Source organism: Propithecus coquereli, unplaced genomic scaffold, assembly GCF_000956105.1.
Source record: "Propithecus coquereli isolate 6110/MARCELLA unplaced genomic scaffold, Pcoq_1.0 Scaffold34, whole genome shotgun sequence".
Lineage (NCBI taxonomy): Eukaryota > Metazoa > Chordata > Mammalia > Primates > Indriidae > Propithecus > Propithecus coquereli.
This window is the reverse complement of record NW_012149063.1, coordinates 4,216,030-4,243,200: the sequence shown is the minus strand read 5'-3', so window position 1 is coordinate 4,243,200 and position 27,171 is coordinate 4,216,030. Positions and strand designations below refer to the sequence as shown.

The following is a 27,171-nucleotide window of genomic DNA, read 5'->3' as shown; positions in this document are numbered from 1 at the left end:
TTTTTTTTTTTTGTAGCTATTGTAAATGGGATTGCTTTCTTGATTTCTTTTTCTGCTAGTTCATTGTTGATGTATAGAAACACTACTGAATTTTTTGTGTTGATTTTGTGTAAGCTTTACCAAATTCATTTATCAGTTCTAACAGTTTTTTGGTGAAACTTTTAGGGTATTCTGTGTATAAAATCATGTCATCTGCTGTACATAGAACTTATAAATTACTACACTTGAGTGTAGAAGGAGGAATATAAAGAAATGTAATGCAGCAAAAGTAAGGGAGGGAGGAAGAGTAAAAAAGAAAATATTTTGTTTTTATCTGCTATTATATAAGATAGAAGAAATAAAGCCAGGTATATATTATCTCAATAAATGAGAATCTATCTATAGGCTGTTAACAAAAACCATTCCTAAAAAAAAAAAATACCTGGAAAGAAAATATTTTAGATAGTTACAGAGAAAAATAAAGTACAATTAAGTATAAATTTGAGATCAGTTTTTTTCCCAACTGTGAGAACCTTCTAAAGACTTTCCATTACATTTAAAATAAAATTCACTGTCTTCACTGTGCCCTTACAAGGCCTTCTGATGTAGCCCTAGACTAACTGCACTATTCTACTAATAACACCCCATTGCAACATCCATGCTGGTTTATTTGCCAGTTGCCTCAAACACACTTCTCCCTCAGTTCATTCAAATTTCACCCCTTCAGAGAGGCCTTCTCTTACTGCTCTGTGTAAGATGATACCTACGTCACTCTAAGCTTTTCTTCACCTTTTTTTTAATATTAGAACTTAATTGGATTCTTACATAATGCTAAATATTATATGTTTGTTTATTGTCTCTTTCCCTTCTAGTAATAGAAACTTCGTGAGAGGTTAGACTCAAGTCTGTTTTTTCACTGCCATATCCCTAGTATCTGCAGCAGTCCCAAGGGCCTCAATAAATATTTTTGAATTCTTGAATGAATAGCACAGAAATTATTCTTCAAAGGCTGAAACCTCAGATGGTACAAAGGTGTAGATATTTTTTAGAGACTAACGATCTACAAAGGATATATGACAATTATAAATTTTTATATATCAGTTCTAGAAATACATGGTGAATTTATTAAAATTAAAATACAGTTAGAGTGAGAGATTTTAGTATAATTTTTTTAAGATTTTGACCTCAAATTCATATAAATGAGCTAGGCTACACAGGTTGTGCATAATATAATTGATAAGCTTGATTTGATGGATACACACACATACACACACAATCCTCGTTATTCAAAGATTTCGTATTTGGAATTGACCTACTTGCCAAGAATTATTTGTAACCTTAAAATCAGTGTTCTTCAGTGCTTTTGCAGTCATTTAAGGGCCAGTGCATGTGCAGAGTGGTAAAAAATATGAGTGGCCTGAGCCTGAGCAAAGTGACACTGTCTTGTGTCAGCTTTCTTACTATAACAAATGTTCTTTTCTTGGTATACTTAGTGCCATGTTTTCCACATTTTTGTGCTTTTTAATGGTGGTTTTACTGTTTAAAATGATCCCCAATCCTAGTGCTAAAGTGTTGTCTACCGTTCCTAAGTATAAGAAAGCTATGATATGCCTTACAGAGAAAATATGGATATTGATAAGTTTTGTTCAGGCATGAGTTATAGTGCTGTTGGCCATGAGTTAAATGTTAATGAATCAACAATATATATAATAAAGTGTCTTATTATAAGATGTCTTAATGTAATAAGGTGTGTTTAAACAGAAACACACATAAAACAAGTTTATGTGTTGATGTGTTATGAAAATGTGACCAGAGGCTTGTAGGAACCTAACCCTGTATTTCCCCTAGGAGCAGTGATTCAATATTTGCTAATTTGGTGTTCATAGCGCATAAGAATCAACTACAGAGAGAACTTTTATTCTATCATGCACCACTTCTTTTGTTTTGCCCCAAGCCTACTTCACTTGTATATTTTACTTGCGAGACCCTATGGCATATGAATTTGTGGTTCTGTTGTAAGGTAATTTATAGAAGGAAAGGTTAATACTAGAAACTATAATTATATAAAGTTACTTTGTAGCTGCCTTGTTGGCAGAAGCAGCTAAGTATAAGGATATATTCTTACTTTGCATAGTGAGGAGTCATTACACACAGTTTTAATTTAAAGAATTTTTTTTTAAGTTATCTATATTTTGACTTGGAAATTTCTCTAAGATATATATTAAGAGAAAATACAATGCAAGACAGTCTGTATTTTTCTTTTGACTAAGAAGGGAGGTACCAAAGAATATACATTTAATTTGTGTGGAGAGAGACTCTAGAAAGATAATAAGAAACAAAGATAAGTAGCTGCCTGTGTGCATTGCCTATTCAAAAATTCATTAAAAACAATTTTTTAAAAAGTCATTGCGTCTGAATAGTGGGACTGGTGTGGGAAGGAGAAATTGATCTTTCTGTAAAGACTGAAATTTTTCCTATGTGTCTGTGCTGCTTTCATATTTTTAAAAAATGTCCCTAGGGTGTTTGCAAAAAAAAGTGCTATTCTTTGTGTATGTGTGTGCTTGCAGTTGTACATACTGTATATTTGAGTGTTTGTATAAATGGTTACTATATTTTTTCAAGCCTTTTTTTTCCTCCAGTAATTTGCACTTTTATAATCTTTTTGTTTTGAGATGTAATTCACATACCATCATACAGACCCATTTGAAGTATGTAATGGTTTTTAGTGTATTCACAAAGTTGTGCAACCATCACCACTATCAAATTCTAAAACACTTTTATTATCCCAAAACTGAAACCCATAAACATTAGCAGCAACTGCTCTGTTCCCTACCCTATACTCTAGCCCCTGGCAACCACTAGTTTCCTTTCTTTCTCTTTGGATTTGCCTATTCTGGATATTTCATACAAATGGAATTCTACAATATGTGGCATTTTGTGTCTGGCTTTTTTCACTTAGCACAATGTTTTCATGGTTCATGATTGTTGTAGTATATATCAGTACTTACTCCTTTTTATGGGTGACTATTCCATTATATGGATATGCTACATTTTGTTTATCCATTTGTGAATTAGTGAACATTTGGGTTGTTCCCATTTTTTGACATGAATGTTATGAGCACTCTGTTAGAAATTTTTGTGTAGACATGTTTTAGTTTCCTTAGGTATATAGTTAGGAGTGGAATTTCTGATTCTTATGGTAACTCTGTGTTTAATGTTTTGAGGAACTGCCAAACTTTTCCAAAATAGCTATACAATTTTACAGTCCCACCAGCAGTGCATAAGGGTTCCAGTTTCTCCACATCCTTGGCAACACTTGTTATTGTCTTTTTTATTATAGCCTGTTTTAGTCTGTTTTCTGTTATGATAACAGAATACCTGAGACTGGATAATTTATAAAGAAAAGAGGTTTATTTCACTCACGATTCTGCAGTCTGGGAATTTCAAGGGCATGGACTTGGCTTCTGGTGAGGGCTTTTATGCTGCCTTATAACATGGCAGAGAAGGTCAAAAGGGAAGCAGACATGTGTGAAGAGGGACCAAAGAGGAAGACCCTTGCTTTATAGCAACCTACTCCCTTGTGAACTAATCCAGTCTTGCCAGAGTGAGAACTCACTAGAATGAGAGAGTAGTATGAAGCCATTCATTAGGCATCTGCCTCATGATTCAAATATCTCCCACTAGGCCCCACCTCCCAGTACTGCCACAGTGGAGACCAAATTTCAACATTTGTTTTGATGGGGACAAACAAACCATATCTAAACCAGAGCATAGCCATTCTGGGTGGTGTGTGCAGTGGTGTCTCGTGTTTTCAGTTTGTATTTCCCTAATGAGTGATAATGTTGAGCATCTTTTTATGTGCTTATTTACTATTCATACATCTTCTTTGGTGAAGTGTCTGTTCAAATCTTTTGCCCATTTTTAAGTTGGGCATTTAATCTTGAGTTATAAGGTTTCTTCATACTTAGTAGGTACTAGATTCTTATGGGATACATGATTTTCAGATTTTTCTCTCATTCTGTGGGTGTCATATCTAAGAAACTATTGCCTAATCAAAGGTCACATATACACCTTTGCTTCCTTCTAAGAGGTTTATAGTTTTAGGTCTTAGATCCATTCTGAGTTAATTTTCATATATGGTAAGAGGGAGTCCAAATTCATTTCTTTGGCATGTGGATATCCAGTTCTTTTACCACCATTTGTTGAAAACACTGTTCTTTACCCATTCAGTTGTCTTTTAACTTTGGTCAAAAGTTAATTGACCATAAATACATGGGTTTATTTCTAGACTCTAAATTTGATTCCACTGATCTATTTGTCTATCTTTATACCATACCACTCTGTGTTGATTAACGTAGCTTTGTAATAAATTATGAAAGTGAAAGTGTATATCCTCCAACTCCGTTCTTTTTCAAGATTATTTTGGCTATTCTGGGTCCCTTGCATTTCAGTATGACTTTTAGGATCACCTTATGAATTTCTGCAAAAAAGTCAACTGGGATTTTGGTAAGAATTGCAGTGAATGTCTAGGTTAATTTGGGGAGTAGTGCCATCCTAATTATATTGAATCTTCCAGTGTGTAAACATAAATGTCTTTACATTTATTTGGATCTTTATTTTCTTTCAGTGATGTTTCATAGTTTTTAGTATACAAGTCTTCCATTTGTTTTGTTATATTTATTCCTGAGAATAAAATATTCTTTTTGATGGTATTATAAATGTAATTGTTTTCTTAATTTCATTTTCACATTGCTTGATACTATTATAAAGATATCTAGTTGATCTTTTTGTATTGATCTTGTGTCCTGCGATCTTGCTGGACTTGTTTATTAGCTCTGATAGTTTTTTTTGTCGTTGTTGGTATTCCTTAGTATTTTCTCTATATAAGATCCTGTCATCTGCCAAAAGAGATAGTTTTACTTCTTTCTTTGTAACCAGTATACCTTTTATTTCTTTTTCTTCCTAATTGTGCTGATTAGAACCTCCAGTACAGTGTTGAATAGAAGTGGTGAGAGCACACATCTTTCTCTTGTTCGTGATTCTAGGGAAGAAAGGTATGGGTGTTTCATAGATGTCCTATCTCAGGTTGAGGAAGTTTCCTATTTCTAGGTTGCTGGTGGGGGGGCAGGGGGGGAGAGAGAGAGAGAGAGAGAAAGAAAGAGAGAGTGAGAGAGAGAGAGAGAGAGAGAGAGAGAGAGTGTGTGTGTGTGTGTGTGTGTGTGTGTTTAAAATCATGAACAGGGTATTGGGTTTTGCCAAATACCTTTTCCATGTCTGTGGAGATGATCATGTGATTTTTGTCCTTTGTTCTATTAATATAGTGTATTGCTGATTGACTTTTATATGTGGAACTAACCTTGCATTCCTGGGATGAATCCGACTTCGTCTAAGTATAAAATACTTTTTACATTTTGCTAGATTTGGTTTGTCAGTATTTTGTTGAGGATTTTTGAATCCATGTTTGTAAACTATACTGGTCTGTAATTTTCTTGTGATATCTTTGTCTAGTTTTGGTATCAGGGTAATACTGTCCTCCCAGAATGAGTTGGGAAGTGTCCATCACTTTCTGTTCGTTGGAGGAGTTTGTGAAGAATTGGTATTAGTTCTACTGTAAATGTTTGGTAGAATTCACCATTGAAGCCATCTGGGCCTGGGCTTTTCTTTATGGTAGTTTTTGTTTGTTTGGTTTTTTGAATTACTACTTCTGTTTCTTTACTATATAGATCTATTCAGATTATGTATGTCTCCCTTTTGCCTCCCAGCTTTATTGAGGTATGACTGACAAATAGAAATCATATATATTTAAGGTGTACATGTGATATTTTGATATATGTGTACATTGTGACAAGAGTATCCTAACACTCTTAAGATAATTAACATATTCATCACCTCACAGTTACTTTTTTTATTGTGCTGAGATCATTTAAGATTTATTATTCTCTTAGCAAATTTCAAATGTACAATACGCTATTACTAACTGTAGTCAGTATGCTGTACGTTGGATCTCCAGACTTATTCATCCTGCAAAACTGAAACTTTGTACCCTTTTACCAACATTCTCCTGATTTGCCCTACCCTCAGCCCCTGGCCACCAGCATTCTACCCTCTGCTTCTATGAGTTTGACATTTTTTTTTTATATTCTACATATAAGTGAAGTCATATGAGATACTTGTCTTGTTGTAGGTGGCTTATTTCACTTAGCATAATATTCTTCAGGTTAATCCATGTTGTTGCAAATGACAGGATTTCCTTCCTTTTTAAGACTGAATAATATTCCATTTCATGTATATACACCACATTATCTTTATCCATTCATTTGTCGATGGACACTTAGCTTGAGTCTATATCTAAGCTATTATGAATGATGCTGAAATTGAACATGGGGGTGCAGATATTTCTTTGACATATTGATTGCATTTTCTTTAGATATGTACCCAGAAGTGGAATTGCTGGATCATATGCTAGGTCTGTTTTTAATTTTGTTTGTTTGTTTGTTTTTTCTTTTTGAGACAAAGTCTCACTCTCTTGCCTGGGCTAGAGTGCCGTGGCATCAGCCTAGTTCACAGCAACCTCAAACTCCTGGGCTCAAGTGATCCTCCTGCCTCAGCGTCCCGGGTAGCTGGGACTACAGGCACGTGCCACCATGCCCGGCTAATTTTTTCTGTTTTTAGTTGTTTGGCCAATTTCTTTCTGTTTTTAGTAGAGATGGGGTCTCGCTCTTGCTCAGCCTGGTCTCGAACTCCTGAGCTCAAATGATCCGCCCGCCTCGGCCTCCCAGAGTGCTAGGATTACAGGCGTGAACCTATTTTTAATTTTTTGAGGAATGTATATACTGTTTTCCATAATGGCTATACCAATTTACATTCTCAACAACAGTGGGCAAGGTTTCTAGTTTCTCAACATCCTCGCCAACACTTGTTATCTTTCATCTGTTAGAGATTAGCCATCCTAACGGGTGGGGTGATACCTCAGTGTGGTTTTAATTTGCATTTCCCTGATGATTAGTTATGTTGAGCATTTTTTCATACATCTGTTGGCCATTTGTATGTCTTCTTTTGAGAAATATCTATTCAAGTCCTTTGCTTGTTTTTAAATTAGATTATTTGGTTTTTTGCTGTTGTTTGAATTCCTTATGTATTTTGGATATTAAGCCCTCATGAGATGTATGGTTTACACATATTTTGCCTGAATCTGTAGGTTGTCTCTTCACTCTGTTTATTGGTTCTTTTGCTGTGCAGAATCTTTTTAGTTCGATGTAATCCCATTTGTCTATTTTTGCTTTTGTTGCCAGTGCTTTTTTGTCATATCCAAAAGAATCAATTGCCCTGACCAATGTTAAGCTTTTTTCTATATGTTTACTGCCAGTAATTTTACAGTTTTATGTCTTAAGTTTAAGTCTTTGATCCATTTCAAGTTGATTTTTATATATTGTGTGAGATACAGGTCCAGTTTCCTTGTTCTGCATGTGGATATCCAATTTTCCCAGCACTATTTATTGAAGACACTGTCCTTTCCCCATTGTATGTTCTAAGCACTTTTGCCAAAGATCAATTGACTGTAAATGTGTGAATTTATTTCTGAGCTCTCCGTTGTGTTCCTTTGGTCTGTATGTTGGTTTTATGCCAGTACCATGCTGTTTTGATTATTATAGCTTTGTAGTGTATTTTGAAATCAGGTAGTATAATAACCCTCCAGCTTTATTCTTACTCAATATTACTTTGACTCTTTGAGGTCTTTTGTGGTTACACATGAATTTATGATTGTTTTTTATAATTCTGTGAAAAATGCCATTGGAATTTTAAGATTACATTGAATATATAGATCGCTTTAGGTAGTGTGGACGTTTTAACTATTCTTTCAGTTCATGAACACAGGCTGTCTTTTCATTTATTCGTGTTGTCTTCAGTTTCTTTCACCAGTGTTTTATAGTTTTCGTTGTACAGATCTTTCACCTTGTTTAAATTTATTAAGTTTTTTTAATGCTATTGTAAATAGGATCATTTTCTTAATTTCTTTTTCGATAGCTCATATAGAAACAACTGATTTTTGTATGTCGATTTTGTATCTTGTAACTTTACTGAATTAGTTTATTAGTTCTAACAGTTTTTTTGGTGTAGTCTTTAGGGTTTTTCATGTATAGGAGCATGTCATCGCTAAACAGATAACTTTCTTTCTTTTCTGATTTGGATGACATGTATTTCTTTTTCTTGTCTGATTGCTCTGTGTAGGATTTCCAGTACTGTATTGAATAGAAATGGTAAGAGTGGGTATGCTTGTCTGGTTTCTGATCTTAGAGCAAAAGCTTTTATTAAGTTGGTGCAAAAGTAATTGTGGTTTTAGCATTATCGAAATTTGCCATTTGATATTGGAATACATTCTTAAATGTGGTTATGTTATACATCATTTTAATGCACATTTCTCACTTTGTGTTTTTTGCTAATGACTTATTACTTACTGTTTATTTTATATTTATTGTAGACTATGGAAATGATGTTAGACAAAAAGCACATTCGAACGATTTTCTTATTCCAGTTCAAAATGAGTCGTAAAGTGGAGGAGACAACTTGCAACATCAAAAACGCATTTGGCCCAGGAACTGCTAATGAATGTACAGTGCACTGGTGATTCAAGAAGTTTTTCAAAGGAGACGAGAGCCTTGAAGGTGCAGAGTGGCAGGCCATGAGAAGTTGAGAACAACCAATTGAGAGCAATCATCGAAGCTGATCCTCTTACGACAACACGAAAAGTTGCCAAAGACCTCAACGTCGACCATTCTATGGTCGTTGGGCATTTGAAGGAAATTGTAAAGGTGAAAAAGCTTGATAAATGGGTGCCTCACAAGCTGACTGAAAATCAAACATATCGTCATTTTGAAGTGTCGTCTTCTCTTATTGTATGCAACAATAATGAACCATTTCTCAATTGGATTGTGATGTGCGAGGGAAAGTGGATTTTATATGACAACTGGCGACGACCAGCTCAGTGGTTGGACTGAGAAGAAGCTCCAAAGCACTTCCCAAAGCCAAACTTCCACCAAAAAAAGGGTCATGGTCACTGTTTGGTGGTCTGCTGCTGGTTTGGTGGTCAGTAAAGCGAAGAGATGCGCTGAAAACTGCAACACCTGCAGCCGGCATTGATCAACAGAAAGGCCCAGTTCTTCTCCATGACAGTACCCGACTGCACCTTGCACAACCAACACTTCAGAATTCGAAGGAATTGGGCTACAAAGTTTTGCCTCATTCGCCATATTCAATTGACCTCTCACCAACTGAGTACCACTTCTTAAAGCATCTTGACAACTTTCTGTAGGGAAAAAGCTTCCACAAGCAACAGGATGCAGAAAATACTTACCAAGAGTTTGTTGAATCCTGAAGCAGGGATTTTTATGCTACAGGAATAAGCAAACTTACTTCTCATTGGCAACAATGTGTTGATTGTAATGGTTCCTATTTTGATTAATAAAAACGTGTTTGAGCCTAGTTATAGTGATTTAAAATTCATGGTCCAAAACCGCAATTACTTTTGCACCAACCTAATGGCTTTTCACCCTTGAGTATATTTAGCTCTGGGCTTGTCATATATTGCCTTTATTTTGTTGAGGTACATTCTTTCTGTACCTAATTTGTTGAGTTTTTGTCATGAAAGGATGTTGAATTTTGTCTAATGCTTTTTGTGCATCGAGATGATCATATTATTTTTATCCTTCACTCTGTTAATTTGGTGTATCATATTTATTGTGTATGTTGAACTACCCTTACATCTCAGGGATAAATTTCACTTGCTCTTGATGTATGATCCTGTTAATGTCCTGTCGAATTCAGTTTGCTAGTGTTTCACTAAGGATGTTTATTTCTTCTAGAATCATTTTTAATAGTTTGTGTCTTTCTGGGAATTTGTCTATGTCACATAGTTAATCTAATTTGCTGGCATGAAACTTTTAATTATATTCTCTTATAATTCTTATTTCTGTAAGTCAGTAATGACATGTTCTTTTTCATTCCTGGTTTTAGTAATTTGAGTCTTCTGTCTTTTTTCTTGTTAGGTCTTGGTAAAGATTTGTCAATTTTGTTGATCTTTTCCAAGATTCAACTTTTGGTTCTATTGGTGTTTTTTTCCTATTGTTTTTCTATTTTATCTATTTCTGCTCTGACATTTTTTTTTTTTTTTTCCTGCTTGCTTTGGTTTTGGTTTATTTTTTCTGGTGTTTGAGTGGACAGCTGGATTATTGATTTGAGATCTCTGTTTAAATATAGGCATTTACAGCTATAAATTTCCTTCTAAATACTGGTTTAGCTGTACCCCATATGTTTTGGTGTGCTGTGTTTTTGTTTTCATTTATCTCAAAGTTTTGTATAATTTCCCTTGAGATTTCTCCTTTGACCTATTGGTTATTTAGGAGTGTGTTGTTTAATTTCTACATATTTGTGATTCATAACAAATCTTTATAGCATTCATATGTATACCTGTATCTGCTGCCCTCTTCTCCCCCTTTGGAAAATTTAGTTTGAGGGTATTATTTGCTCTTACAGTATTGATCTACAAAGCATTCTTGAATACATGCTGCCATATGTTTTGAGTTTGTGTGTTTGAAAATATCTTTGTTTTGCTTTCTCATAATATCTCAGTAGTCTGTAGACACCATTTTTGATGTCTTCTAGTTTCCAGTTTTCCTTTGGCTCAGGGAAGTTTTCTTTTTATAGTAATATTTCTTTGATTATTGTTTGTTCTTAATCTGGTTCTTCCTTTCTGAAGTACTAGTTATTTTCATACTAGGTCCCCTTGGTATATGTTTTATATCTTTTTTAAAACTTATTATAGTTTCTTAATAGTGTCGATATTATAACTCTACTTCATTTTTTAGATTGCTAATTTAGTTTCCAGCAGTGTTTTTTCCCCACTTTTTTATCTTTTAATTATACCTACTTTAAAATTCTCATGGTATGTTTTAAAAGATCTGTTTTTGCTCTTACCTCAGGTTCTGCTCCAGTTGAGCCATCTATTCTGTGTTTGACTGGGGTGCTCCCTTGCAAGCTAATTAGGCTCCTTAAATCACCTGTAATATTTTCTTGCCAACTTGTTGTTAGTTGGTGAGGGTTTCCACAGCATCCATTTTGGTTAGGCTGGTAGATCTTCTCAGAGGTGATAGATTGGGTAGTGGTAAGGTTTATAGGTGTTTCTTTACCATACTCCTGCAATCAGATGGCTTCTAGAGCAGTACTTATGGGTGGGCAAGTGCAGTCTTCTCATCCTGCACAAGTGATCAACTCAAGTTGGCTGTCAGATCTACCTTCAAGCAGCCCTAGGATTGACATTCTTTATCATGGGTTTGGCCAGAAAGGCAGGCCTGATCCTATTTCCCTATTTTATATTATTGATTCTCCCAGTCTTGTTAACAGTGGCATTAAGAAGCTGTTCATTTGTGAGTGGAATCACTTTTGTGGTCCAGTTATTCTTTACTAATCTTTGCAACTCTACCTGTCCTGCTCCCCCCAGTAGAAAAAGAAAAAAAATAAAAATAAAAAATACATCACAGCTGCTGGTTTATCTTCCTGTTGAATTCTCCCTAGAGCAAGAGAAAGTGAGTTTGGAATGTGTACCTAGGCTGTCATTTTCCTAGCTTGATTGATTTTTGTAAAAGGCCCATCTGATTAAATAGACCTTGCTTAAAGATTTTTAATGGCTTCACATAGTTTATAAGTTCAAATTTAAATTATTTAGCATTATAAAGTTGTTCTTATTACTGCATTGCCCCTGTAGCCAAACTTCATGTCCCATCTTCCATCTTTTCTTCACATCTTCACATTTGTACTTTGCTCTAGTCATAACAAACTATTTGTGGTTCCCTAAATGGATATGGTTTTTCATAGCTTCTTCCCTTTGAACATAGTGTTCCTTTGAACACTTTACTTCAGACTCCCATATGCCTTTTTTCCATTAGACTTATCACTGTTTGAATGTCAAGAGTCAGATCAGGTATCACTTTAAGAATATTTCTCTGATTACTACCTCTTTCCACCTGATTTCCCAAATCTGAATTTGGTGGACCTCCTGTGTCCCTCATTAACACCTGTGTGTACCTGGACAGAATTTATCCCATCACATTTTTTTTTACTAATGTAGTTATGTACTCAATTTTGGAATGAAATAAATTTTTAATAAGAAATCAGGACAGTGTATACTGATTCTAATCTTGGTTTGGAAACTTTGGAGACTGAGGCAATTAGAAGGCTAATTTTGAGACTGGCATATATTTTAAAGAATACTGGGGGAAAAATTTGAATTGCACCTAGAGTTTCCATGGAGTCATGTGGTCCTTCTGGACTTGCTTTAATATGCTGTTAGTGCTGGCCAGTACTAGCAAGCTCTTTGAAACTGAAAATAGGGCCAGTGTTGGTTTAGTTTACTAATTTTCCTTCTAAGCTGATAAGATCACATGAAACAAACAAACAAACAAAAGCCATCTATTTGCTTCATTCCCCCAGCATGTATTTTAAAGTACTCGTTATGTGTAAGGTTTCATTTAGTGTTTTTGTTTGGAGACAGAGAACACAATCTCTGCCCTATAGATATCTTTTAGTCTATTCTAATAATACCACAGCAGAGCAAGCACGGTTTGGTAACTTCCAGGTGGACATACCATGTCTTCACATATTTATCACTTTGTCCATGAGGGTAAAAGAGTGCTCTTAACAGTTTGTAGGTTAAACCCACATTTCAAAAAATTCTGTTAAACCATGAAACATTCTAACTAAAACCATTGATGTAAATCAATGGATTATTTTGTGATATTGTATCAGTGAACTGAAGAAATGTTTGGGGATGTGGGAACTTGTGATTGGTTTTCTCTTTATACTCATAGGTATAAGCCAAAATCTGAACACTTTATATTTAGAATTAATTGACAGCTAACAGAGAGCCAAGAACAGAATAGTAGTGGTGCTGAGAATGTGGGTAGGAAGCAAAACTTGAGTCTGTTGTAGAATTTTGCCTAGAGCTGGTCCTAGTCAAAGTATCTGGTGTGCCCTGTTTTTTAAAAATAAATGTCATAGATGGACAAGTCGTCTTTATCTTTAAGACATTTAACTTTGTTTTCTGCTTTTGTCCTCCAGGTTTTCTGCTAAACCATTGTTAAATGAAAGTCGTTAAATTTTATATCAGTTATTGGACTTTATTTGCAGAAAAAGAAACCAATTCTAGCTACCTTAAGCAAAGAAGGGAAGTCATTAGGCAATTCACAGAATGGTTTGGAGGCCCGAAAACCAGACTTCAGCAGGCAACCCTAGGTGGCTAGGCAGCAGGAATTGCTCATCCTTCTGATTGTAGTATCTCTACTGGCTTAAAAAAAAAAAAAGACACCACCATCTCACACTGATAACACTCTCTTGTGATCCAAAGTTCTGGGGAATAAAGTTGATTAGTTTAGTATTGGGTTTAGGCTTTCCCTGTGATTTCTTGACTATAAGTATGGATGAAGAGTATATGGGGGAGAAGGACCCTCCTTAGGATTTCTGCAGTAGGTGGGCAGGTTGATTTATAGTCCCACCAAAAATATTAGGACAGGGCGATTTGCCAGAAAGAAACTATGGTGCTATTGTGAATGGAATGGATGTTGAGTACTTAAAATGGGAAATGTTTACTGTGTTTTGTATCATAAGACTTGCATTTCAATCCCCAAATTTAAGACAGTGGTTTTTAGGGAAACAAGGAATGGTTTATATTAGATTATATCTGGCTAGGTGAGGGTATCTGTTGGTGAAATATAGGTAGCATTGCACTCTTAACTCTTTTATCTCCTCTCAAACATGCCCCCTCCCGGCCCCTGATTTTTGTATGGTCTATAGCAGAGGTTGGCAAAGATCTTCTGTAAAGTGTCAGGTAGTTAGTATCTTTAAGTTTTATGGTCTTGATTGCAACTGCTCAACTCAACTCTGCCATTGTAGCACTAAAGCAGCCGTAGATCATATTTAATGAAATGAGTATGGCTGTGTTCCAATAAAACTTTATTTATAAAACCAGGCAGAGTGCCATAGTTTGCCTTCCCCTGGTCTATAGCAGCTCTTTCCAATAGAACTTTCTGGGGTGATGGCCATGTTTTATATCTGCATGGGCCACCATATGGCCGTTAACCACATGTGGCTACTAAGTACTTAAAATGTGGGTAGTGAAACTAAGGAAATTAATTTTTAATGTAATTTTAATAGTTTCTTAGTAAAAAAACCATTATATATGCTAGTTCAGGTATTCTTCTTCTTTTTACTGAACTCTTGACAAGATTACCAATGAAAGTCTTATGAAGTAAAGTTACAGTTGACTTAGGAAAACTATTTTTTGTTGATAGAGAATTAACTCCAATACAAGAAGCCAAGGTTAAGAATAAATGAGTGCTTATTTATGGAGAAATATTGCCAGTTTTAGTCTCCAAAGAATCAATACTGAGACTATCAAACTTTTTAAATACATGCTTTTTAAAAAGGAATACCCAGGGAAGTCTCAAGGTTTTGATGACTTTCCACTACAATGGCAATGAAAAATCATTAAAATAAATAGCAGAGCTTGAAAGTAGTCCTCCTCAGTACATATAAAATAATGCTCATATTGTAAGTATATTACTTAATGAATTTTCACAAACTGAACACAGTCATGTAATCAGCACCAATATCAAGAAATAAAGATTATTCACGTTACATGATTGTGATAGAGAAAAAAAATCACAACCTACAAATAATTAAAACCAGTAAGTAAATTAATCAAGGTCATTGAATATAAATCATGTGGTAAAATCAGTTATATTTCTACATATCTACAAGTGGAAAATGAAGTTTTAGGAAGATACCATGTACAACAGTACTAAAAAAATACTCAGAAATAAATCTGACAAAAGATACTCAAGACATCTTCACTGAAAACTGTTCAACAGAGAAATTGATGCAGGTATAAATAAATGAGAGATGCAATATTCATGAATTGGAAGAATAAATTTATTTCTCGGCAAAAATGTGTTGATTGTAATGGTTCCTATTTTGATTATTAAAGGTGTTTTTAAGCCTAGTTATTAATTAATATAATGATTTAAAATTCCCGGTCCCAAACCGCAATTACTTCTGCACCAGCCTAATAGATTATAACTTCCTCTAAGTACTACTTGAATCTTAATCAGTTCAAGTGCTATCCTGTGTTAAAAACAGCCTTTACAATGTCCAGCATACTGCTGGATGTGTATGCAGTGGCTTAGAGTTGTCAGTTTAGAAATTTGGCTAAGGATAATTATAGGCCAACTTAGAACCCTTTAATAGTAGGATTAGCAGCTACCCTGAACAATGGAAGGGAAACACGAGGATGTCAACTTGCGTGCCTGTATGTGAAGTTAATTCATGCATCATCTTGTGGTGTGTATGCTATAGCCTGTCAGTTTCTGGTCTTAGCATTCCTGGAAGATACTAATTTAAGGTACTGATGATACAAAAAAGTACACAAAAGAATAAGTGTCGTAGAATCATATTGAGAACGAAGCAGATGTCATCCTACAGAATGATAGCTCATTTCCCTTTGTCACAGTTCAGAAATATTGTCAAGGAAATGGAGAAACTTTGAGCAAAGCAATTAAAATGGTTAAGGTGGTAAAATATTTTCTTAAAAGATTAAGTCAAAACAAACAAGTACTCAGTTTGTTAATATGTAGAAAGGCCAAGGGGTGTGTATGAGATGTGATGGAATTTGATAACTGTGAAGTAAACTGAAGAACACAAATAATATTTTTGGTTAGAGGAAGCACTAGTTTGTATACATTGGGTAATAATTTTAGAGATCTTGTTTTCCTAACAATGGCCCAATTCTGTTGTTCTTGAACTGGTGCTCTAAAAAATCAGCTAATACAAGTCAGTTCCTAAAACACAGCAGAACTTTATTGACTTGATAAAACTTTCCAAGGTATTTATAGTATTAAGAACTTGGTGTTTATTATTTTTCCTTCATTTCTCTTCCTCATTTAAAGCAATTGTACTTAATTTTTATTATGAGAATAGATTATGTACTTGTAATATATTTATTTAAAATTACTCCTAATTTTTACCTTTATAACAATTTTTAACAGGCCTCAACAAATAATGAAAGCTCTAATCACAGCTTTGGAAGCTTGGGATCTTTAAGTGACAAAGAATCAGAGGTAAGTAATTTCATTTTAATTGTGCTATTACTAAAGTAAAAACTGGAATCACCTTTTTAACTAAACAGGTTTTTTTTTCAGTCCTTTTGCTAAAGGTTAATGCTTTTAAAGTTTCTTGTAGGAGTATTTTGTTTTGTCTTATTGAAGAACAACATTCAGATTGAAGACCTTATTTGCCATTAGAAAGAAAATACAGTTTCTTTGGTTATGTAGTTGAACTTGTAAATTAATGAGGTATAGGTGTTCTTAATGGAAAACAGTTATTAATCATTCATAATTCTGTGAGATGAAGATAGTTTTTGAAATCTGTTGAGTATCACAGTTTTCTATGATTTCTCATTATTCTTCCCTCTAAGTTTGATCCTGAGTAAGGGTTTGTGTACTTTCTGAGATACAGATACACGTTTTTTTCTCTTTTTAGAATTTCTTATGGAATCATGCTACTGGTTTTCCCTTTTCATATCTTAAAAAATCTGAAGAATCCCCTTGTCCCTCACCCACTTACTGTCCCCACCAAGAAAATACACGGCATTTTATAAGTAGGCATTTGGATCCATGGTATAGTTCACTCTGCACGTGATATACTTGATGGCATCTTTTAAAAATGGGTAGACAGGAAGTTCTTTGGGTTTTAACATTCATTCGTTGATGCTACAACCTCACTTTTATAGCCTTTTCTCTCTACAGATTATACAGTTCTGTCCCTTTTTAATGTTGGTGTGTGTGCGTGCGTGTATGTGTTTTCCTTGTCAATCTTAACTTACTTCTACTTGATGCATTTTAGTCTTTTTTCTACTTGGGTTAGTGTAGATATATCACCTTTGTAATACCAGTAAGATGTTAGCACTCAGTAACTCTTAGGCATTTTGTTTCATTGTTCAGAGGAAAAAGAACTTCAAAGGTGGCATCTTTTTTAGCCCTGTGTTATTGAAAGCAGCTAGGAATCTCTAGCTAGACAGTTTTGTGCAGTTCTGTGCAGGCACCCTGATACTCCAAAGGAGTGTGGCATAGGGCTCTCACTCATCAGGCTTTCCCTTCCACAGAGACAACTGGCAGGCAGCTGAAAGGACTGTGCAAGTGGCGGACTTTATCTGCAGTAGGTTCCCTTGAGGTAAGCGTTAGTAGCCCTGTAGCACCAGATTATTATAGTTTAGTTTTTCCAAATTAACATGCTTACACTAAGTCCTTAAAAATCATAGGTTTAGTTGTAGTCAAAGTGAAGTTTTTCAAAAACTATCAAGAATGTTTTCATTTTATATTTCCTGGACTTTGGAACATTTCTTGATATTTTCCTATAATTGAGAATATTTAGTAATTTCACATGCTTCCTCTTTCATAGACATTTTTGTTATGAAGGGCAATAAAATAATTTTAGATATTTTCATTTTCTGTTCATCAAATATGGTGTTTTGGGTAGTTTTTTTAAAATAGCAAAATAGTAAAAGTTAGATCACTTATGACAGTTATATCTTTCTATGTTTTTTATAGGTACCCATAGTCCCAATATAAGTTATAGATTTAGTATTGGGATTTTTTAGAGGAATAAATGTATAAGAAAATTCCACTTTCCTTTAAAGAATTATAAGGCTCACTTTTGGCTATATTTTTAGTTAAAATGTTTATGTTTTTGTTTTTTTTAAAAGACCCTAGTGGCTTTTACAATGAAACACAATTTGGTTAGCCATTGGGTGTACTTAGCTGTATATGTGTAGAAGTTTTGACATTTGGAGCAACAATAGAAAATTTTGAAATTTTGTCTTTTGCAGTTCTATGTTGTATATCTGCAGTTTTTGCAAATTAATGTTTAAATCTAGTAGCACAACATTCTGGAAATGACTACAGATTATACATTGTCTTTAAGATTTGAAGGAGCAACTTTTATTGCTATTATTATTGGTGTTTTTCCATTTAAGAAGTTGCTTATCTGGAAAATGATTCTTAGTTTTATCTCTATAGTAGGTACCTTAATTATCAATTCCCTTGGGATGAAATTTTATACACATCAAAATACAAATATTCATAGATCATTAAAGTTGCTGGGTACAAATAGTTGTGAGATAGAAGTACTTTTGTTTTTTCCAGTGCTCCTAGTCGTTAAGTTTATGTAATAGTCCATTGTCTTCTGATGTCATTTATTCTTTTGGTAATCCATCCCCTTATTTGTTACATTTTTTTTAAATAATAGTACTAGAAGGTTGCTTTTGTTTTTTTTTTTTTTAAATAGCCATCCACTACCACTCACCCTATTCTACCTTCAATTCTTTTGGCTTTTCTTCTTGGCACTTATTTCCATATTTTAATATAATTAATATGTATATCCTATTTTAGTGTATCAACTGGACATTATCTTTTGACTCTTCCTTAGGATTTATGATGATTTTAGCTAATATCCCTTTCCCCTACTTTGTATCCTTCTACCCAGTACTCTTTAGACACCCAGAACCCTTCTGTTTTCTTCTATCCTTGCTATTAAAACTGAGAAGCAGCCGATAATCAGTCATTGTTAGGTTGATTTAATCTGCTTCAACTGAAATTTTTATTTTGGCTTGTATATCAATTCACATATGATTTTGACTTGTACTTCTAAATGTAGAATTGTGGAATGAAAACATTTTTCCTAATGTTAATGAAATAACCTGGTAGGTAGAAAGGTATAGGTTTGGTTTGGTTTTATTTTACATTGCTATAGGCCTATTCAACAGGCTCCAAAAATTCAGTGCATTTTCTGTAAGCATTTATTGCCTATTATTTTCTAGTCTCTGTGCCCAAGAAATGATATAATCCCTGCCTTCAAATGAGTAGGACTGACAAACATTTAGACAGTCTGCTTCATGAAGTGTGGGCTATGCTATAACACAGTGGTCCCCAACCTTTTTGGCACCAGGGACTGGTTTCCATGGAAGACAATTTTTCCACGGACTGAGGGTGGGAGGGTGGGTTGTTGTGGGTAGGGGAGAGGTGGTGCGGAGTTCAGGAGGTGATAAGCAGCCTGTTTCCTAACAGGCCATGGACTGGGACTGGGCTGTGGCCCGGGTTTTGGGGACCACAGCCAGATGTAAACACAAGGTATTATGAGAGCAAAAGGCAAGAAACCAATCACATCTCCCTGCAAAGGAAGAGAAGCAAAGAGGTCTTCCTTCAAATAAGAAATGATAGTTGAATTATTAAGAAACACTGTGAATTCATCCCAGAGGAGGACAAGGGCAAAATATGAAAAGAAGGCAGGCAGAAGGACAAGGTCATGGTTTTGCTTTTGTATGGAAGCATGACAGGTAGTTTGGTTCAAGGCATACAGCAGTTATTCTCAGCCCCCACTGCACTTTAGATCACCTGAGAAGCTTTAAAAAAAAATACCAAGCCATCTTGGTGATTCCACTGGTTTGCTAACTTCTGGTAGAGGGAATATATACAAGCATGATGAAAGATAGGGGTCAGGTTTTGAAGACCCTTGTATATGCTGGTAAGGAATTTGGACTTTGGGTGATGGAGTGCTGTTGGAGCAGGGGAAACCAAAGACAAAATTGTAAAAGGCTCCCACAGGGGCAGTGTAGAGGATAGGATCTGAGGGAGGTGAAACTTGAAAGGAAGATCACTTAGTTAAGGAATACTGCCTTCTTTATAAAACTCCAGACCTTCAAAGTTTAATATTAGGAGGAAAAGCTCAAAGTGAGAGGGGTTTTAATTATAGTTTTCTCAAGTTTGCCTTTTGTTCTCTGTTTTCTCCTTTAGATTCTCTAACTTTGGTTACTGAGACTATCACCACCTAGGGCAGTGCTTCTTAAACGTTAATGTGCAAATGAGTCACTTGTGTTCTTATGACACACCTGGGGTCAAAGCTTGCCTTTCTAACAAGCTTCCAGATTCCACTAGATATAAAAGTAGAATCAGTAGGGTTTGATGACTTTAAATTAGCATAAAGAAGGAAAAGGAGGAACCTAAGATTTTTTTTAAAGGTATCTACCTTTAGTGCCTTTGACTGTGATAGGCAACACAGAAGGAAAATGAATGGAGTTGGTATAGAAGATAATGAGTTGAATTCTGGGGAATTCTGAATTTGAATACCTGTGAAACAAATGCAGTTGGTACTGTAGATGCTATCTGGAGCTCAGGAAAAAGGTCAGGCTGGATATGAAGACTTGGGAGTCTTTGGCAACAGATAGGTGTTAATTAAAGGCTTGAGTGTAGGTAATTGGATCTCAAAGTGTGGTCTGAGGATTCATAGGGGTCCCTGAAATTCTTTTAAGGTCAAAATGGTTTTTATAACAGCGCTAAGACAGTATTTGCCTTTTTTACTTTCATTGTCTCACAAGTTTACAGTGTAAATTTTCAGAGGCTGCATGATGTGATGATATCATCACTCTGATGATTTATGGATTGTGTACATACATATATGTGTATCTTCTAATGTTTATAAACAAACAAAAAAATTTTGTTTTAAATCCTAAAATAATAAACACTGATAGTTGTAACAGATAAATAAAAGCTCTTTGGGATCCTCAATAATTTTTAAGAATTGTAAAGAGGCCCTGAGACCCAGAAGTTTGAAAACTGCTTTGAGAGATGAATTTACCCTAATAGTATGTGTAATGCTAGGAAATGTTAGCAGGTGAGATGGGTGCTCTAGAGAAAGAGTAGTAGCATGTTAAGGAGGTAGGTAGCTAGTGGGAAGAAAAGCAAAAGAAAGTGAAAGGGGAATAGTGAGTAGAATTAAATGTTACAGAATTAAATGTTACAATTAAGATGATGACTGTAAAAAGTGACTAAGAATTTGTCACTTAGGTTTAATTTTAGTAGATTAATGGAAGCAAGATGCCAGATTGTAATTGATTAAGGAGAGATTGGAAAGTAAGGAAATAGTGACAGCAAATATTGACTGCTTTTGGCAGACTCTTGACTGTGAGGGAAAGAAGACAGTATCAGAATGAAATAGGCTTGACATATCGTGTGTTAAGGAAAGGGTCGTAGTAGAGCTGTGATGGAAATAAGGAAAGTGCTGAAGAGAGAGGAAAAGATAGAAACAAAACCAAACACCTTTTCCTGGAAGAGATATGAATGGGTGAAATACAGACCCCGGGTAGACAGGGTTAGTCATAGGACTAGGAACATCTTTTCCTCCGAATTGGGGGTAGGTAGATGCACAACTTGCATATCTGATAACCTTTCTCTTGTTTCATAGTGAAAATAGGTTATCAGCTAACAGGAAAGAACTGTGAATGTGTTGTGGATTTGAGGAGGGATAAAAATTTTATGAGACAGACAGGGAAGAAAGTTTACCAGGGCCAGTCATCTCTTATTTAAATGTTTTAGAGTACCTGAAGGTATTAGAAATATGGTCATGTGCCTTATCTACTGGCTAAAAGCCCACATTATTTTATGAGGATTAGAGAAGGAGTCTCTATTTCTTGACTACTAGTGTTTTCTGAATTTTAGAACCTGCCTTAGTCTACCTATTTTCAGTTCTCCTTGCAGAGCCTTTCCTGCCTAAACTCAAATACCTTCTGGCTTAGTCTATTTGATACCACCTTATTCTGTTTGCTGCTGCTATAATAGAGTATTACAGAATGTGTAGTTTATGAAGAACAGAAGTTTATTTGGCTTACGGTTCTGGAGACTGGGAAGTCCATGAGCATGGCACTGGCATCTGGTGAGGGTCATCCCATGGTAGAAGATGAAAGGTAGAAGTGAGTGCATGAAACAGGGAGAAAGCATTGGGGTACCTCATCCTTTTTATCAGGAACCCACTCCCTTAATAACTAACCCACCACTATGATGATGACATTAATTCATTTATAAAGGTGGAGCTCTCATGACCCAACCACCTCTTAAAGGCCCCACCTCTTAATACCGTTACAATGGGGGGAATAAGTTTCCAATATGTAAACTTTGGGGGACACATTCAACCTATAGCACCTTCTTTTTCTACTTTTTCTAAATTCTATACAGTTGCTGTCCCCACTTTTCCCTTAACCCAAGAGGCTAAGATAAACTATGCGTCTTCTAGCTCTGTGGTCTACAACCCTGGGCTTTGGGCCTATACTGGTTCGTGGCCTAGGAACCGGGCTGCACAGCAAGAGGTGAGCGGCAGGTGAGCGAGCAAAGCTTCATCTGTATTTACAGCTGCTCACCACTGCTTGCATCACTGCCCGGGCTCCACCTCCTATCAGATCAGCAGCAGCATTAGATTCTGCATTATGGTGAGTTGTGTAATTATTTCATTATATATTACAATGTAATAATAATAGAAATAAAGTGCACAATAAATGTAATGTGCTTGAATCATCCCAAAACCATCCCTCCTACTCGTGTCCATGAAAAAATTGTCTTCCGTGAAACTGGTCCCTGGTGCCAAAAAGGTTGGGGACTACTGTGCTCATTTGGAATTTGTAGTGACTGTTAAAACTGTAAGCATTTCTCCTCCCTGCCTCTCCTTTTAGACACACTAGGATATATTTTTCTGCTTTCCTTATTTCTTCCTGAGGTTGGGATATTTGTGACTGAATATAAATATCATTGAATTACATCATCTTTCATAATTAATGTTAGAGAAGCACAGTTATGTCTATTTATACATGTGTGCTTACATACAATATACTTTATAATATTTATGTTTATAAAGCAGACATACAAGTCAAATCATTCTATTTTTGCCTCATTTTAATTTTAATATTCACCTTTTGTAATACTTCTGTAAACATGAATCAGTGTTGAACAATTTGAAATATATTTCTAAAATCAAAGTTGTTTTTCTCCCCCCTTCTTCCTGGGTAATCATCAAATCTTAAGCCTTTATCTACTGGTCTCGAATTACTGTTTATTTTCAGTCAAAGTATATTTTGGGATTTTGAGTTATTTAATATTAAGGATTTTAAATTGTGGATATATGGGAGCTAGGAGAGTTGTTGCATCTACAGCATGTCCTGTTTTTACCTTGTTTTACATATGTATCTATCTCTACTTTTTGATTCTTTTTGCCCCTCTTAATAGTGTTTACCTTGAATGTTTCCTCAGTGAACACTTAGGTAGCCTAGATTGATTGAAAGTTATGATTTTATTTGAGAATAGAGATAATACTAGACTTAAGTTTTAGGCTTTAGATTTTTAGGTTTTAGATTGATTTTTTTAAAAAAAAAAAAACTTCATTGCATTTTAATTTGTCTTTTTTATTTGCTATAACCTGGACAAATCTTTTCTTTAATGTCTTAATTGAGCACCCAGCAAGAAAGAGAACTTAAAAAATGAATTTAGTGATGCATAGGTTAAGTATCACTGAAAATTACATTTTTATGTGTCTTCACCCTAAATAAATTACCTTGCTTTGACTTTATTCTGTTAAAATCTATCCAGTTTCTTAAGATGTTAGACACTTAGCTTAGTGCCCTCATCAGTTTTAAGAAATATTCTTTATACTCTGCTGCCTAAATTATTTTCTAAAATGTTTTAGCCTAAGCAATGATGTTTGTAGTGTTCTATTTGATGGGCTCCTGTCTTTTATTTATCTTCCTCCCATTTTCTCACTTTGCTTCTTTTCCAAAAATCTTACTTAGTGTTTTTATGTCAATTGTTTTACTATGACATAGTGTGCAACAATGTTGCTATATACAGTGTAGGATATATGCAATAACTTTGTTGTCTTGAAGGCAGGTACTCTTTGTATGCATGGGAAATATGGTGTATTTTGTAATAAATATATATAATTTTCTCAGGGGAATGTTAAGTTAGTTTTCCTCTCTCTTATTAAGATTAATAATAAGACATGAATTATTGGACTTAAAAGTTCCTGTGAAATACCCGAATTACTTTGTAACTTTTCCTTTTATTTAAAAAGAGAAAACTGTATTTAATTCACCACTATCTGTTAAAAGACATACTTTTAGAGGCTATATTCAGATAGAGTTTAAAGTATCTGACACAAATATGTTGTATTAAGAGAGTTCACAGCAAAGGAAGTAGGTCTTTCCTGCTTGAATGTATACATACTTAGTCTCTTGGAAGGAAAAGGGAACTGGAAACGAAATGGAGGTCTAATACTGGCTCTGTGTATCTGTTTCCATAAAGACAGAAGAATATACATACCAGAATCATCTAGAAAGTATTTTCAAAGTATAAGTACCCAGGCTCACTGTTCGGAAATTCTGATATACTCTGTCTAGATAATCTCTTGAGTTCTTGTAGATTATGAAATCTTGAAGTAATTCTTGAAATGATTCTGTAAACCATTTATTTAGCAAGCAAACAAACAGTTGTTAATGTTACCCTTTATAAAAGTACATTGGAAGCAGTTTGTTGGTGGTTTTTTGAGCAAGAAAGTTCTAAAGCTGATCAATGAAAACAAGATTGTAAGAGAAATATGGTAAATTACCATAAGAATGAAGACATACTTTTAAAGTGGAACCTAGTATAGTGCTTGGCCATAGTAGGTGCTCAGCAAATAATTTGTTGAGTGAATAAATTTAACATTATTCTGTCCATTTCCTAACAGGCTACAACTACTCTTTCTCCAGCACACCCATCTCACCTGTCTCACCTGCTAACATTTCCGAGCATTGCACATGTATCAGGATAAGTTCATTTAGAAAAGCAGTTTTTGAACATTTGGGTCTCAGGACCTCTCTACAGCTCTTAAAAATTGTCGATGATTCCAAAGAGCTCTTATTTATGTGGGTTACAGCTATTAGTATTTACTATTTTAGGATTTAAAACAAAAAATTTTATAACACTAGAATGTACAATCCATAAATCATCAGTGAGATGTCATCACATGTCATACAGCTTCTAGAAATGTTCACTGTAAACTGATGAGAGAATGAAAGTAAAAAAGCATACTGTGCAAGTATTTATGTGCCAACTACAAGTGATTCTTATGTATTCATCAAAGCAGGGTTTCTCACCCTTAACATCGCTGATATTTTACCCTGGATATATTTTGAGGTGGGAGGGGATGCTGTCCTATGCAATGTAGGACGTTTAGCAGCATCTTGAAAGTTTTAGCATTTTACTTGTCAAGTTGGATTATATCTCCATAAATTTCACATCTCTAAACGTGGAAACAGAAGCTCAAAGAAGGTAATCAATTTGCTCATAGTCACACTGATAATAAGTTAACAGAGTCCAAAATGTAATTTCAAAGTATTTGTCTTATTTCAAAATGATGACTGCAACAACTATTCTATACTCTCTCTATATAACTAAAGTAGTATATAACTTAGTAGTTAGATAAATTACCTACCCCAATTAGTTTTAGAAAAAAAGTGGTATTCTTTTTTTCAAAATATTTAGGTTTAAAATGATTTATAGTTAATTATCAAATTTGCCAGTCTAAGAAATATTTAGGCTAACAGCACTTGACAAATGTTTAATATGATAAATGTTGGTTTTAGACTGGATTTTAAGGGCATTCAGTACAAGTTGGCATTATTGAGAACTTGGCTTCAATATTTTATATTTTTAGTTTTAAAAATATTAGAAAGATTTTTTTTATGCTATGTCAGCAGAACATAGTGAATGTTTTACTAATTTTTTTAAGATTGTCATTTTCTAAAATGACTTGAGTAGCCATGGCAACCCATTGGCCTCCTTATAACCTAATTAGTCTTCTGCTATATGTCATAAGTTTAGTCTTTAATCTTAATGGAAGATTATAAAGAACAATATTGTCAATTTTATGTTCTATAGAATGAAATATATAGGAAATACATTATTTATTATTTTATTATCAATCTAGATAGATTGGTTAACTGTTCCTAATCTTCATGATCCTTAGTATCACTTCTGGAGCTTTTTAAAAATAGGATTCCTCTGGTCTTTCTCCAGAGATGGTTAAATTTGGACTGGGGAGATAGCAGTATGGGTTTTAAATAAAAGCTTTGTAAATGATTGAGGCTATAGTCAACATTGAGAATCAGTGCTAATAAATATGTGCTAGAACAACTTTTCAGGGATAAGACAAATCACTTTTTTCTGATTATAAATGTTTTATTGCTATAGAGAAAGTAGTAACACCTTTTTTTACCTATCAGATAGATTTTAAAGGATTGATGAATGTTCTCATACAGTGTTAGTGAAAACATGGATTCATACTGCCTTTGAAAGTGCAATTTGGCATTATCTTTAAAAATTCAAATGCACATTCTGTGATAACAGCATTTACATTTAAAAGTATGCATCCCAGAGAAATAATTCTATAAGGACTTAGGGATTGATGTTCAAAGGGATGTCTATAGGGGTATATAATAATAGGCTACATAAATGGTAAGAAAATGGCAAACAAAATCACTTGTCATCAACATTGGAAACTTAGCATGCTCCTTTTAAATAAATGTGAATGCAAATTAAAATGGGTACAAGTGATAGGAGCTTAAGAAGTCAGAATGTGAGGGATGTTAAGTAAGTACGGTAGTTGTTAAAAATTGAAAGTAAGAGTAATTGTTTTAGTATTATGTTTCTTTTGAGTACTGATACGGTTGTGGATGCTGTATGTGTATAAAGAGAGTGACAATCCTTCAGGCTTTTAAAAATGTGAGCTGGCACACTTTAGGTTTACCTGTAAGACAGCACATAATTTTAGTTGAGTGGTTACCTAATTTCATCTTATTGATATTCTACCATCTTTATTATTACACATTAATAATAAAAGCAATGCAGCAGAAAATAGACTACACTGAAAATTATTGATGATTTGAATTTACTTAGAATGGCATGGAAATGCTGTAATTTGATGATAGGATTCTAAAATGTTGCATACATAAACTTTTTATACTAAATATTGAAATCAGCATTATAACAGAGATCTTCTTTTACGGGTCAAAGGTTCAAGCAAATATTTCCAGATAATAGTTCTCGATATTAAAGTTTTGACCCTTGGTTGGGCAGAGACAGACTGTGTGAATTTCAGATTGTGCCAGCTCAAAATCATTTTTGAGTTAAGATATACATATTTATTAAGTGTACATAGCCTATGAAGCAGCAAGGTAATTTTCACAATAGAAATTCAGTTTTTTTTTTTTTTTTTTTTTTTTTTGAGACAAGAGTC

General features: G+C 34.5%; 1 protein-coding gene across 3 annotated transcripts in view; it reads left to right on the top strand.

Annotated features, from left to right (window-relative positions):
* Positions 1–27,171, top strand: part of TLK1 (tousled-like kinase 1) — a 156,685-nt gene that overhangs the window by 55,107 nt on the left and 74,407 nt on the right. For 2 of the 3 annotated variants that reach the window (XM_012650795.1, XM_012650794.1), the window contains exon 3: positions 16,071–16,142. In XM_012650795.1, the coding sequence (XP_012506249.1) occupies positions 16,071–16,142 (72 nt within the window). Of the gene's footprint in view, positions 1–16,070; positions 16,143–17,185; positions 17,254–27,171 lie in introns of all 3 variants that reach the window. The other variant, XM_012650796.1, reaches the window with a different exon arrangement.